The 15,420-nt window shown below is 47.3% G+C and overlaps 2 protein-coding genes across 2 annotated transcripts; one reads left to right on the top strand and one right to left on the bottom strand.

The window, feature by feature from the left end:
* The first annotated feature begins 885 nt into the window (after positions 1 to 885).
* Positions 886 to 6,876, top strand: dok2 (docking protein 2). The gene is made up of 8 exons (XM_079729699.1): positions 886 to 1,218; positions 2,009 to 2,152; positions 2,834 to 3,001; positions 3,311 to 3,395; positions 4,597 to 4,769; positions 5,313 to 5,525; positions 5,607 to 5,690; positions 5,830 to 6,876. Exons 1-8 carry the CDS (start codon positions 1,021 to 1,023, stop codon positions 6,622 to 6,624), a joined length of 1,860 nt encoding a protein of 619 aa, XP_079585825.1. The 5' UTR covers positions 886 to 1,020; the 3' UTR covers positions 6,625 to 6,876.
* A 3,131-nt stretch (positions 6,877 to 10,007) lies between these two features.
* Positions 10,008 to 15,094, bottom strand: kazald3 (Kazal-type serine peptidase inhibitor domain 3). Its single transcript, XM_079746644.1, has 4 exons — positions 14,298 to 15,094; positions 13,568 to 13,728; positions 12,607 to 12,754; positions 10,008 to 10,769 (listed from the first exon to the last, which is right to left on the bottom strand). The coding sequence occupies exons 1-4, from the start codon at positions 14,836 to 14,838 to the stop codon at positions 10,675 to 10,677; spliced, it is 945 nt and encodes a 314-aa protein (XP_079602770.1). The 5' UTR covers positions 14,839 to 15,094; the 3' UTR covers positions 10,008 to 10,674.
* Between the last annotated feature and the right edge of the window lie 326 nt (positions 15,095 to 15,420).

Below are 15,420 nucleotides of genomic sequence, written 5' to 3'. Positions count from 1 at the left end.
ATGAAATGTTTACTTTTTTATTTGCTCTGTCTATGATGGTAACATGGTAGAACGAGAATGACCTGCTGAAACATTGAAACATCTGGTTTGATTTGCTAGAGGGTTGTAATTGAAGCTTTAACATTTAACGTATTTGTATTGGCATTGTTTTTTCCATGAGCTGGAAGAAGCTGACATTAATGGAGGGGAATGCCTTTGTCCACAAACAAGAAATTGATTTATTATCAAGACTATAAGTTGATGCTTGCTCATATGAGAAACTGCAAGAGTTTTGCTTTTAAAAGTTGAAAGAAATGAATTAGCTTCAGTTTGGTGGCAAAATCGAGCAGGGCTCTTTCCAAATGCTCACTAGTTATTTTATTCATTCACACAAGCACACACACACACGCACACACACACACACACACACACACACACACACACACACACACACACACACACATACACACACTCTCTATCTCCGTGCAAGCAGCTCCTCAGGTAATGAAATGTCCATACTCTACCATTATAAACACTAAACACCCCTATGTTGTACCTCTAAAAGCTTACACTGCCTATCTTTTTTGCCTTTTTACTTTTTTAACAAAGTTTGGTTGCTTTATGTTCTTGTTCAATACAAGGTGAAGTCTCTTAAAGGTAAAGGTAAAAATCGGTTCTGCACACACACACACACACACACACATGCACACACACGCATGCACATACACACAACCACAATACCACACACACACACACACACACATACAGCTGCAGAGAGCATAATCTAATCTCTTTACTGTGTCATATCCTTTCCAAATATAGTGGATGCGCGCACACACACACACACACACGCACACATAAAGACACAAGACAATAGCTACAACTGTCAGTAGAGACAGGAAACGTATTTTCGCAAACAGCATGCGGTACATTGATACTATTTAGAGAGAGAGAGGGAGAGCGAGAGAAAAAGAAAGTGAAATAATCCAAATTAAAAGACAGACAGATAACCAGCAGGATTAACAGAAAGAGAAACGAGGGATGGAAAGAGAAGACAGTGAAAGAGGAAGGGTGATTTGTAGGGGAAGTGAGCCACCCAATACAAAAAGCCACATCCCTGCAGAGCAGACAGACGGACGGAGGGACGGTAGAGAGACAGGTGGGGCAGTGAACAGCACCATGGAGGACGCTATTAGGAAGCAGGGCCTGGTGTTTATCCAGCAGCAGCGTTTTGGGAAGGTAAGAACTCAACGATCAAGATGACATCGTCCGCCACGTGTACGTTAAGCCTCTGCCAGGTCAACATAACTAACTCACTAACTCACTGAGGGTTTCTGTCATTGGTCACGCAAAAAACATCCATTCAAATGTGAATTTTGCATTTGACTGTACGCCGGAAACGTTCATTATGTATTTATAAATTAGATTATGTATGCGTTGTGTTTTATTTTTGTGAGGTAGTCAAGTGTTTCAAAAGTCAAGGATAAACACGTTCATCCTGAGCAGTCTATCCAAATGATTCAGCTGTATTTGTGTAGTGCGTAGCATACAAACAGTATGTATTGTCTATTTTCTCTTATAATAAAATGCGTGCAGTGAAATGTTAAAAGACTTGACAACGTTAGACTTGTGATCAAACAAGGGCTAGCTTTCATAAGGAGCTAAAACGTAATGGAATGCAACCATCACCTTAACGCAACCCCTGCTCCATTACCCAACTCCATGTTGAAACCTCTGATGTCTTTTTATAGCAGGCCAAGGATGAACTGCGATCTCTTCCTCTTTTATGTTGCAAGTCAGTACACAACACACTTTTAAATATAGTATCAATGTGTTATAATTACTGTGTGTGTTTGTGTGTGTGTTCGTTTGTATGCATGTGTGCGTGTGTGTAATTGTGTGTATGTGTGCATACACATATGTGTGTGTGTGTGTATGCACACTCATGTGTGTGTGTGTGTGTGTGTGTATGTGTGTGTTTGTGTGTGTGTGTGTGTGTGCGTGCGCCCTCGTGTGTGTGTGTGGGTAGAGGTGGAAGCGTGTGTGGCTCATGTTATTCATGGAGAGTTCCTGTTCCATCGCCCGGCTGGAGTACTTTGACTGTAAGGAGGGTGCAGCTGCAGCGCTGGACCGCTGCGACAAGGCCCTGAAGAGACAACAGGACAGCAAGAAGGTCAGCCCTCCCCCCAACTGCTGCCGCTTGTGTACGCCGCTACAGGAGTATACAAACAAGCTTCACAAAATGAGCTTCTGTACGAGTATTGTGTGATGGGTTGAAATATTGAAATCTAAAAAAGAATGCAAATGTCGTTGCAAAAAAAACGGTCGCGACACACTGACATGCAGCTGTTGTTTTGTTTACCCAGGCGTCTGTTGTGCAGCTGACTAGGAATAATTTGTATTGTGCTAGCCGTTGGCTGTACTGTTTAGACTGTACAAATACTACTGTACAACTGAAGGGAGGTTGGAAGCAGTAGTTCCAAAACTGTATTGTGCTATGACGGTTTTATTTACATCTGAAAATGTTTGTGATCCAAAACTTCCATTTTTGTGCACCTGCTTCCACATGCAAATCTCCACATCGGCCCGTGATGTCAATTTTCCCGTGAACATACGCACATCACACCCCACTACGTGATTAGCAGTAGTTCACCCACTGTTACGGATCAGGTAGCCTGTTGGTGTATTCAGTGGCCTTTTAGAGACCTTTATGAAACATTTAAAAATGTAATATATATATCTACCGCCACGACCCCATGAGCAAATCAGGCGACCCCAAGTGGACTCTGGGTTAGGAATCACGTTGGCTTACATTATCAGTCCCATCTAGAGACACAGGACTGTCTGTCCACAGGTGATCCGTCTGTCTGACTGTATCCGCGTGGCGGCGACGCAGGCAGACGGGTGTCCCAGAGACAAGGGCACCTTCTTGGTGGAGACCACTGACAAGCTGTTTGTCTTCGCCGTGGACGAACAGCACCTGGACGACTGGACCCACACACTCTGTGAGACAGCGTTCCCTGTGGGTGCACACACACACACACACACACACAAACACACACACACACAAACAAACACACACACACACACAAACACACACACACACACACACACAAACACACACACAGATACATGTACACACGCATGCCCGTAAGCATGCACACACACACAGACACAGACACACACACACACACACACACACACACACACATACAAACACACATACACACAAACTTAAATGTGTGAGTGTGAAATAATTGAACATATGATTGTATTTGTACGTGCATGTGTGTGGTTGTGTTTGTGTGTGTGTGTGTGTTTGTGTGTTTAGTCGAAGAGAGGCAGTCTCCAGAAAAGAGGAAGGAATGATAAGGAGGGCATGGAGGACAACTCACTGTACAGCAGCCGAGAGACACGTAATGTCTGACTGTCTATCTGTCTGTCTGACGATTGACCTCTCACTGTGTCTGTCTTTCTGTCTGACTGCCTGTCTTTTTTCTCCCTGTCTGTCTGACTGTCTGACCATCTTTCTGTCTGTCTGTGTTTATGATTGCTTAAAATATATGTTTCTGTTGATTTTATCATCATCATTAACATTCAGCGTTTGTGCAGGGGCATATGCAGTAGACAAGCACGCATTTCTATGTTTGTGTGTGTGTGTGTGTGTGTCTGTGTGTGTGTGTGTGTGTGTGTGTGTGTGAATCTGCGTGTGGCTGTCTGTGTGTGTGTGTGTCTGTGTGTGTGTGTGCGTGTGAATGTGTGTTTTCCTGTTTGACTGTATGAGTTTGTTTATGTGCTTGTGCTCTTCTAAAGCAGCAGTAGGGTCTGTTTTACAATATATCCAAACAGTAAAATAAAGAACACTTAAATCTTACCAGCCAGAACTCTAATCCTACTTTGGTGAGCTAAACCAGTTAAGTGAGTGGGTTAGCATGCTAAACAACACTCATCAACAGCATGATACCTTCAAAATAACTGTCTACTGTCTAGATGCTGATTTAACACCAGAGCTATTTTTAACCTTCTGCGGTGCCCCTTGCTCCTTCAATGACAAGTTGTGCATGGAGGGAAACTGCAGCTTTTTGCAACTTCCTGTCCTGTCTTTGGGTGTTCAGTATCTATCTTCTCAGGACAGACTTTCTGCTCCTCTGGAAATAGACTGAAGGCAGCTCTAAAGATTACATTAATGTGCAATGCATTTGGAACACACACCAAACCGACCAGCCAGCCTAATTATGCAATGTGAAATAATGCCTTGTATAATATGTATGTATATGTAATATGTTTGTCTACATCTCTGTATCTCTGTTTGATCTCTGTGGATTTGTGTGTGTGTGTGTACACGTTTGTGATTATGCATGAATGCTTGTATATGTTTGTGTGTGTGTTTGTGTGTTTGTGTGTGTGTGTGTGTATGTGTGCCTGCATGTTTGTCTTTGTGTGTGAGTGTGTGTGTGTGTATGCATGCACGCATGTACATACATATGTTTGTCTGCGCCTGTGTGTGTGTGTGTGTGTGTTTGTGTGTGCATGCGCGTGTGTATCCATATGTTTGTGTGTGTGTGTGTGTGTGTGTGTGTCTGTGTGTGGTTGCGTCTGTGTGGTTGGGTGTGTTAGTGCATGATTTCAGGGTATGTGTTCGGAGAACCAAAGCAGCGGAAAGGTGTGGCCTGACGGGCGTGTGTTTGCTGAGGACGGATGCCGAGAGCCTGCACCTGCTGGACCCAAGCTCTCACCAGCTCCTGTTCAGCTGGCCCTACCGCTTCCTGCGCCGCTTTGGTCGGGACAAGGTGCAGGAAACACCGGGGTCTGGGGGCGCCCTGGGGATCGTTTGTAATATCGCTTTGAGGTGGAGGGACGCTTCATAAGGAGACTTGTAGACCTGCCGCAATGATGCAGATTCAGAAGCAATATGAAGCTCCGTTGGGTTTCGTGTTTTGCCTGCAAGCGAGAGAATATTTATTGTCCAGTGAAAAAAAACATGCATTTTGGGCAAATGAGCACAAACATAGGCATTCATATGGCATGGTCTTGAAAATGCTAAGCAGAGCAAATTGCCAATTGAAGCAATCTGTAAAATATGAAAATATGTTAGATTGGTTTATTAGATGACAAAGCTGGCATAGCACTTTGCCACAGAAGTAGCCTTATGCCACACTATCCTGGTGGCCAAGTCCATTAAAACAGTTTCAGCGGTTTTCAGACACTCAACTGAAACCTAAACCAACCATGAACCAAGAATGAACCGCTGGCCGGTGGACCAATGAATCCACATTACAGGTTAAAACCAAACCAAACCAGTGATGCTTTAAAACCTCTTTCACCCCAAACAGAACAGCTTCTCCTTTGAGGCCGGGAGGAGGTGTGAATCTGGGGAGGGCTCCTTTGAGTTTGACACCAGACAGGGCAACACGCTGTTCCAGGCCCTGGACACCGCCATCAGGGCCCATCCCGAGGTGCTGCCCCCAAAAGCCAGCTGTGACGCAGGCAACAGCCCAGAGATCTCCCTAGACAGGGCCCTATATAACCCCCAGCAGCCCGGACAGGTAAACCAGTCCTCTACCACCCGCAGCCTACAGGCCACTAGCTCCTCACACGTGTTGTGTAATAACGTGAAGTCTCTACAGGGGGGCGACTGTGAGTACAGCAGGTTGGACGACTTTGAGGAGACCAGAGACAAAGGAGTGCACAAAAAACTCACTCCGCCGCTGGTAGGTGGACACACGCATTGATATCACACACACGCACGTACATGAACACAAGGTCATTGTTCATCAGCACATTCACAGCTGTCTTTCTTCTTCTTGTTCTATTTCTATTGCTCAATGATTAACCTCCCCCCTCTCTCAGTCTCATCTAGAGCCCCCTGCTGACAAAATCTTGACAGGAGTGAAGAGTTTGACTCTGGAGACCCGAGAGATTCAGATTCCCCGCAAGAGTCAGGTGAAGTCCATCCTGAGCTGTCCTCTGCTCTCCAGCAGCCTGGACCACCCCCAGCCCACTGACCCCATCTCGTACAAGCCCCCCTCTCCCATCCCGCCTCTCCAACCAGACCCAGACATGACGTACGCTCAGGTGTCCAAAGGCGGCGGGCCGCCTGGGGCGGCGGGCAAGGACCGAGAGAAGAGGAAACCGAAGGCAAAGGAGGGGGGGAGCATCTCCCCGTGTCCCCCGGGCCTGATGCTCCTGCAGGAGCAGGCGTACTCGCTCCCTTTCGACCATATCGGCCCCCACATCAAGGCGGACCCGGGGGAGATGTTCGGTCAGGTGGAGCAGGCCGACCCGCTCTACGACATCATCGACGACTCCCAGATCAAACACGTGCTGCGGGCCCGGGCGGCGTCCTCCAGGGGCGCCCGGGGCAGGGCGGAACACATCTATGACCAGCCGGAGGAGTACGGCGGCACCGCCGCCCCAACGTACGACGACCTGGAGGAGGTGAGGGGCAACGCCTGGAGGACTATGGGGATCGACATCGAACCCCCGGTTCACGAGCCCCCCTACAGCACCGGGACAGACAGCTACGCAGTTCCCAAACTCTGGCGGAGGGCACCCGTGCCCCAAGTGGCCGTAAGAGATGTGGAGGCGGACAATGTAAATCCGTACAAGAACGTGATCGATGGCACCGAGTGGGAGGGGAGCTGAGGATTTGTGCCGTTTGTTTTTACTAATTTAGTTTTCTTACTGAAAAGCAAAAGCAAGTCGTCTTTTGAATGAATGATATGAAGTTACATCAAGGTTTTGCTTGCGGATGGCTTACAACCATAGACCATTTTACCATAATGCATTGCATCCATACTTTCAAGTATTTGATGTTGCTATAAACTTATATTACAGGAAAACCATGCACTCTATAAGCCGTTTCAAGTTGTCATTAAAAGTCCTGGCTATTCTTGAGGTTAATCGTCATTGTTTTGTGATTGCCTTATATTTCAATTAATTTCATTAATTTACATAGCTAATATGAGTTTAAGTCCCATGTGTAACATTTCGACTATCTTGTCACTTTAAATCATATTTTCAATGCTGATCGATAGGGATTTCAATAATGTAATCAATAAAATCACATCCTGTAACTCAGGGGCCTCAAACTCAACTTACCTGGGGGCCGCCGGAGGTAGAGTCTGGGTCAGGCTAGGCCGCATCAATTATTCCACAGAAAATAGGAGCTCAACTGACCCAATCTAAGTTAATGATCGGGCTATAATTAGATCACGTTGGCTGTAATCGCTGACAATAGGGGACATTTCATAGTGGTTGGTGGAAACCCAGACATTTTAGCGTCCTTTGGGACTGTCCCCGCAAAACCGGGACATCAGGTCACCCTATCACAAGTAATAAAAAAGCGTGGCAAGCCACTCAGCATAAATGTGCGTTTGACAACAACGCACGGGCCGCACTAACACTAAACTTTGATGTCAAGTAGGGGGCCACAAAATATCATCCCGCGGGCCTCAATTGGCCCCCGGGCCGCGAGTTTGAGACCCCTGCTGTAACTGATATATTCTACAAATGGAAAATGAGTACCTCTCTCTTGGTTGACCAGAATCATGCAATCAACACTCCCAGAACCCCTCCAACTCACCCCAGCCACACAGAGGAGCTGCGCTAGCTGGCATCACATAGCCGTTTTCACACATGTCCTCCGCCTTTTGAGTTTCCAAACTCAATAGCCCTGTTGTTGAGGTTTTTTTAGGTCTGAAAGTCTCTCTTGTAAGACACTTTGGACTAAAGTGTCCAACAAGCAAATGGCACCGAGGCTAGGGGAGAATAAGCTGGTGAAACCGAGGGGCTCGTTGATCAGACTTGTGGAGAAGAGGTTGGTGGTTCAGAGGCCATTGAAGATGAAGCTAGAGGATCAGGGCTTTATGGAGGGAAGGCTAGTTGATCAGAGACCTTTGGAGAAGAGAGAAGGCAAGAAGAAGCTGGTGGTTCAGAGGCTAATGGGTCAGAGGCTAGTCAAGAATCTAGTGGAACAGAGGCTAGTTGATCAGAGGCTAGTTCTAAGGCGGCTAGTGGAACAGAGGTTATGGGAACAGAGGCTAGAGGAACAGAGGCTAGGGAAACTGGTTAGAGGAACAGAGGATAGAGGAACAGAGGCTAGGGGAACAGTGGCTAGAGGAACAGAGAGGCTAGTGGAACAGAGGCTAGTGGAACAGGCTATGGGAACAGAGGCTAGTGGAACAGAGGCTAGTGGAACAGAGGCTAGAGGAACAGAGGCTAGAGGAACAGAGGCTAGATGAACAGGCTAGTGGAACAGAGGCTAGAGGAACAGGCTAGTGGAACAGAGGCTAGAGGAACAGGCTAGTGGAACAGAGGCTAGTGGAACAGAGGCTAGTGGAACAGAGGCTAGAGGAACAGAGGCTAGAGGAACAGGCTAGTGGAACAGAGGATAGAGGAACAGAGGCTAGAGGAACAGAGGCTAGAGGAACAGGCTAGTGGAACAGAGGCTAGTAGAACAGAGGCTAGAGGAACAGAGGCTAGAGGAACAGGCTAGTAGAACAGAAGCTAGAGGAACAGATGATAGTGGAACAGAGGCTAGAGGAACAGGCTATGGGAACAGAGGCTATGGGAACAGAGGATAGTGGAACAGAGAATAGAGGAACAGAGGCTAGAGGAACAGGCTAGTGGAACAGAGGATAGAGGAACAGAGGCTAGAGGAACAGAGGCTAGTGGAACAGAGGCTAGAGGAACAGAGGCTAGAGGAACAGAGGCTAGAGGAACAGGCTAGTGGAACAGAGGATATAGGAACAGAGGCTAGAGGAACAGGCTAGTGGAACAGAGGCTAGTGGAACAGAGGCTAGTGGAACAGAGGCTAGAGGAACAGAGGCTAGAGGAACAGAGGCTAGATGAACAGGCTAGTGGAACAGAGGCTAGAGGAACAGGCTAGTGGAACAGAGGCTAGAGGAACAGGCTAGTGGAACAGAGGCTAGTGGAACAGAGGCTAGTGGAACAGAGGCTAGAGGAACAGAGGCTAGAGGAACAGAGGCTAGAGGAACAGGCTAGTGGAACAGAGGATAGAGGAACAGAGGCTAGAGGAACAGAGGCTAGAGGAACAGGCTAGTAGAACAGAGGCTAGAGGAACAGGTGATAGTGGAACAGAGGCTAGAGGAACAGAGGCTAGGTGAACAGATGATAGTGGAACAGAGGCTAGAGGAACAGAGGCTAGAGGAACAGGCTAGTGGAACAGAGGCTAGTAGAACAGAGGCTAGAGGAACAGGCTAGTAGAACAGAGGCTAGAGGAACAGAGGCTAGAGGAACAGAGGCTAGAGGAACAGGCTAGTGGAACAGAGGCTAGAGGAACAGATGATAGTGGAACAGAGGCTAGAGGAACAAAGGCTAGTGGAACAGAGGCTAGGTGAACAGATGATAGTGGAACAGATGATAGTGGAACAGAGGCTAGTGGAACAGAGGCTAGTGGAACGGAGGCTAGTGATAGGGTGATAGGCTGTGTTGTGTGCAGAGGTCTGTGAGTATTTTCCATCTAATGCTCTAGTTTTCTTCCACTAATAGTGACCATATGTTCCCTAGCAGACCCCTTCTTTTTCCACTGATACATTCAGACATCACCACTCACTTGATCCTCTGCATTTCTGAAAACGTTCCTGTTGCACACATGTAGAAAAAAACAGCAACACACTAATGCCTTTTCAGTGAACAGGATATTAAGTATGAAGAGATCTTAAAACAGCCTCTTCCCTCCCTCTCTTCCTCTCCCTGGCAGTTTGTCCCTCTTTTTATTCTCTCTCTCTCTCTTCTCACGTGTGGCTGTTGGTCTGTTGACTCTTCGAACAAAGGAACATTGATTCACCACATTTTCTGTTCTGTAGTATTTTGCGCACGCACACACACACACACACACACACACATACACACACACACACACACACACACACACACACACACACACACACACACACACACACAGATAAGCAAGGCCATCACCATTTTCTCAGCAAGTCCTCAAAGTCTTGGTGGTTAATTGCTAGATTGCTTTTATTTTATAACATTAAATGGTGATTATAATGTCCAATTATATAATTGGATTTAGAGGTCCAAGTTATATTTAAATATTTCGTGTACTGGCTTATATTTGTTCATCTCAAATCATCAACAGCAACTTCTGCAAACATGACAGATAAAAACCACCACAATATGATAGAAAAATAGATATAGGCTTTTAAAATAAAATAAAATATTTGAATCCAGTTTTTGTTGATGATTCCTAAATCCGGAATCCAGCTTCTGCAGGAATTCGTGGATTTCCAGATGTTGTCCTGCTGTTCCCTCTTGCTTAAAGACTTTCATGTTTTGTGCTGCAATCTACTCAGTCTGTAAAAGTTTCAAAGGAAGAAACAATGTGAAAATAAATAGATTATTCCTGGAGTGTACTAACAACATTAAGTGTATTTGTTCCCCCTGGTGACACCATGATGCATGTCGTCCTCATCATGCAGTACTCTCATCTCTTTAGGTAGTCCAACCACCTCATCCACTGCCATTGTATGTCCCGGAACAATTTATGGACCTCAGAGAAGTTGAAAGCAAAATGGCCACTCCTGATATAACCACAGATCAAAAGCTGCACTCCACTGTGATGAGGGTTTCAAGCAAACATTTTCTTTGGTCAAACCCTTGTCAGTGTGGAGTTTAGAGAATGTGAGAAGATGATGTATAGTCCATTTTCCATTCCGTTCAGTAATAATCTTGGTCTTCTCCTCTGGGCTGACTGTAGTCCAACATCTCCTTCATCTCAGAGACACTGGCTGTCAGATAGGCAGACAGCTCCTCTGTAGGACAGACAGATGGACAGGCAGACAGATGGTTGAACAAGCAGATTATCAGTTTGGATGGTGCAGTAAAGGCCACAAAATACTTGGTGTGTTCGCAAAGGCTATCAAACGGCTGTCGAACATGACAATGCAAAAAAGTCAATGGGTTTGCATTTCTACTATAGTGTGGGGAGGTGTTTCTACTATAGTGTCTGGCAGGTGTTTCTACTCTATTTTCTGGGTGGTGTTTCTTCTCTATTGTCTGGCAGTTTTCTACTCTAGTGTTGGGGAGGTGTTTCTACTCTAGTGTCTGGGAGGTGTTTCTACTCTAGTGTCTGGGAGTTGTTTCTATTTTTGTGTGGGGAGGTGTTTCTACACTAGTGTCTTGACATGCTTCTACTCTAGTGTTTGTGGGGTGTTTCGACTCTATTGTCTGGGCGGTGTTTCTACTCTAGTGTCTTGGAGGTGTTCCTACTCTATTGTCTGGGTGGTATTTCTACTCTAGTGTCTGGGAGGTGTTTCTATTCTGGTGTTGAGAAGTGTTTCTACTCTAGTGACTGGGAGGTGTTTTGACTCTATTGTCTGGGCGGTGTTTCTACTCTAGTGTCTGTGAGGTGTTTCTACTGTAGGGTCTGTGAGGTGTTTCTACTCTAGTGTCTGTGAGGTGTTTCTACTCTAGTGTCCTTGAGGTGTTTTCTACTTTAGTGTGGTGAGGTGTTTCTACTCTAGTTTCAGTAGGTGTTTCTACTCTATTGTCTGGCGGTTTTTCTACTTCAGTGTCTGGGATGTGTTTCTACTCTAGTGTCTGGGAGATGTTTATACTCTATCGCTGGGAGGTGTTTATATTCTGGTGTGGGGAGGTGTTTCTATTCTAGTGTCTGTGAGGTGCTTCTACTGTGGTGTCTTGACATGTTTCTACTTTAGTGTCTATAGGGGGTTTCAACTCTATTGTCTGGGTGGTATTTCTACTTTAGTGTCTGTGGGGTGTTTTGACTATTGTCTGGGTGGTGTTTTTATACTCTAGTGTCTTGGAGGTGTTTATACTCTAGTGTCTGTGAGGTGTTTCTACTCTAGTGTCTGGGAGGTGTTTCTACTCTAGTGTCTGTGAGGTGTTTCTACTCTAGTGTCTGGGAGGTGTTTTCTACTCTATTGTGGGGAGGTGTTTCTACTCTAGTGTCAGTAGGTGTTTCTACTCTAGTGTCAGGGAGGTGTTTCTTCTCTAATGTCTGGTGGTTTTTCTACTGTGGTGTCTTGGAGGTGTTTCTACTCTGGTGTCTTGACATGTTTCTACTCTAGTGTCTATGGGGTGTTTAAATTCTGGTATGGGGAGGTGTTTTTACTCTAGTGTCTGTGGGGTGTTTTGACTATTGTCTGGGTGGTGTTTCTACTATGCTGTCTGTGAGGTGTTTCTGCTCTAGTGTCTTTGAGGTGTTTCTACTCTATAGTTGTCAGGTGTTTCTACTCTGGTGTCTGGGAGGTGTTTCTACTCAAGTTTCGGGAGGTGTTTGTACTCTGGTGTCTGGGAGGTGTTTATACTATAGTGTCTGTGAGGTGTTTCTACTCTAGTGTCTGGGAGGTGTTTCTACTCTAGTGTCTATGAGGTGTTTCTACTCTAGTGTATGGGAGATGTTTCTACTCTAGTGTCTGGGAGGTGTTTCTACTCTAGTGTTTGTGAGGTGTTTCTACTCTAGTGTCTGTGAGGTGTTTCTACTCTAGTGTCTGGGAGGTGTTTCTACTCTAGTGTCTGTGAGGTCTTTCTAATCTAGTGTCTGGGAGGTGTTTCTACTCTGGTATCTGTGAGGTGTTTCTACTCTAGTGTGGGGAGGTGTTTTCAATTTGGTCTCTGCGGCAATACCTTGACTGAGGACTCCCAGCGTGGCGGAGGCCGACACGGAGCCCAGGTTGTTACGGGCAACACAGCGGTATGTTCCAGAGTCCTTGCGCTCTGCGCCCTCAATCTGCAACCAGCTGGAGAGCTCAAACCTCTGGGGGCCGCCCCGGGACTGGGGAGGGGTCAGAGGGAAAGGGTCCATGGTTTAATCACATGGCCCGAGTCTTATATATTGAATATATTGTCAGGATTTAACAAAGACATATTAAACTCAGCCATGTGAGACCACCCGGAAGACCCTGTTTGAGATACACATTAAAAAATAAAAGAAAGGCCTGATTCGGAAACTCAATTTTTATAGAAAGTTATGTCCAACCAATTTTTTGAGGACACTGTGGAAAGTTAGCACAGTTTTCCTCAGCCAGATAAGTCTTGCCAAATGAGTGGCCTTGACAGCCTGATCCAGACCGTCCTGGGCTGAGGCCCTGCTCCACATCCCTACCGCTGGGTCGAAATGAACAGGAGCCCTTCAGCTTTATATTCTAATGTTTACATTTACTTCTATATCCATTAGCTTTCATATACTTTTACTTTTTACTTTCATATGACATTATGGCATTGAAAGAATCATCAATTGCACTTGAATGAAGAGCATCATGTTTGAATACAATATTGCATTTGATAGAATACCCGCCCCCCCCCAATACTTTATCTCAGGGGAGCTCAGCCACCTCGGCCCCCCACGCCCTTCCTCAGAATCCTTAGCAGACAGACAGACAGACAGACAGACAGACAGACAGAAAGACAGACAGACATAGACAGACATAAAGATAGACATAAAGACACACACACACACACACACACACACACACACAACACACATCAAGGCAGGCCAACAGACAAGCAGACATCAAGACCGAGAGACAGTCAGACAGACAGGCAGACATACAGCTCAGCCCCCCTGGCCCCACCGGCTCTGCCTCACCTGCACAGAGATGTGGGGGTCGTCCCCTGGCAGGAGGACCTGATGGCCGTCCCTGGTCCAGTCCACCTGGGCCATGGGGAAGGCGAACACCTCGCAGAGGAACACCAGGCTGCTGCCCGCTCCCTTCACCTGGTTCTCGGGGGCCACCTTGATCACAGGGACTGGGACCCACAGGATCACAGGTGTGTGTGTGAGTGCATGCAAGGGGCTATCCAGGCAGACTGACAGCAGGCAGACAGAATTAAATACTTGCAGGAAGACGGACAGACAGACAGAAAGACAGACAGGCAGGCAAGCAGACAGATCAACACAGACACACATCAAGGCAGGCAGACAGGCAAGCAGACATCAAGACAGAGAGACAGACAGACAGTCAGACAGACAAACAGAATTCCTAGCAGACAGAAAGAGGCAGGCAAGCAGGCTGGCAAATAGAAAAATGGACAAACAGGAATCCAGGCAAGGGGCTGTCCAGGCAGACTGACAGCAGGCAGACAGAATTAAATACTTGCAGGAATAGAGACAGACAGGCAGGCAGACAAATAGGCATGCAGGAAGACATACAGAGAGAGAGGCAGACAGAAAAGCAAACATCAAGTCAGAGAGACGGACAGAGACATAATTCAAAGCAGACAGACGGACAGTCAGGCAGGCAAATAGACAGAGAGACAAACGGGCAGACAGACAGACAGACAGACAGACAGACAGACAGACAGAAAAACGTCCCCACCTGTTTTACACGGCGCACTCTCGCTCAGCTTGAGTTGTGGGTTGGAGAAGTTGGCCTCCCTGAACTGACAGATGTTCAGGTAGGTGATCCCCTCGCTCCCGCACACCGGCTCCTGCTCCGTGCACACACACTGCGGCTCGTCTCCCTCCTCCTCCCGGTCCCGCTCTCCTCCCGGCCCGGGACCCCGATGGTCCACGCGGCACGACAAGCCGCTTCCACAACGCCCGTAGTACACACTCCGCTCCCCGGGGTCGCACGCCTGGCCCTCCAGGTTCCCGCACTCCTTGCAGCAGCCGCACGCGTCCAGCAGCACACCGGCTCGGCAGCCCAGGGCCAGCGGGCACAGGTCCGGCTCACACGGCTCGCAGCGAAGCGTGTCGTTTCTAACGCGGTCAAACGCGTCGTCCAGTCGGTCGTAGTCCAACAGCGGATCGATGGGCTGATCGGCGTCATCGCTGACATAGTTCGGGAAGCAGGAAGAAGTGTTGATGCTTAGAAAGAGCCAAAGCACCAAACGGATCATGTCGAGCACCGGTGGCATCTTCCGTAAAGTAGAATAAACCAATAGAATTTGCTTCAACTAGTTACGCTTTCACTTACTGCCTACTCAGGCGTTTTCATGCAGAGGATGAGAGTGTCATCGCTCAGTGTTGTTCGACGCTCCAACCTCCGAGCCTGGGAACTGTCTGCCTGCTGACGTTGACAGAGCGGCTCCGGTCTGAGCGTGAGCCGCAGACGGCGGGTCCGAGACGCTGTCAGGGTGGGACGGACCTGCGCGCGTCTAATACACTATGGTCCTATCTGTCAAACTGGGTACCGTACAATCAATCAAGTTTCGCCAAAGAAATCGACATTTTGGGATTTTTTCCGGCGTGTCTGTCAGTGTTTTCCGTACAGCAGAAGTATATGCTGCCCTAACAGTAGTACCAGCTGTGTCTGCCGTCCCTCCCCCCAGCCAGCCTATGGACTCCCGTTCTGTCTGACTCTCAGCAGCCGCTTTAACCATCAGCCTGTCCCGGTGTGTCCGCCAGTCATTTACTACCGGAAATCTGAACACAACACACACACACACACACACACACACACACACACACACACACACACACACACACACACACACACA

Source organism: Pollachius pollachius, assembly GCF_949987615.1.
Source record: "Pollachius pollachius genome assembly, chromosome: 1".
Classification (NCBI taxonomy): domain Eukaryota; kingdom Metazoa; phylum Chordata; class Actinopteri; order Gadiformes; family Gadidae; genus Pollachius; species Pollachius pollachius.
This window is presented reverse-complemented; position numbering and strand designations above follow the sequence as displayed.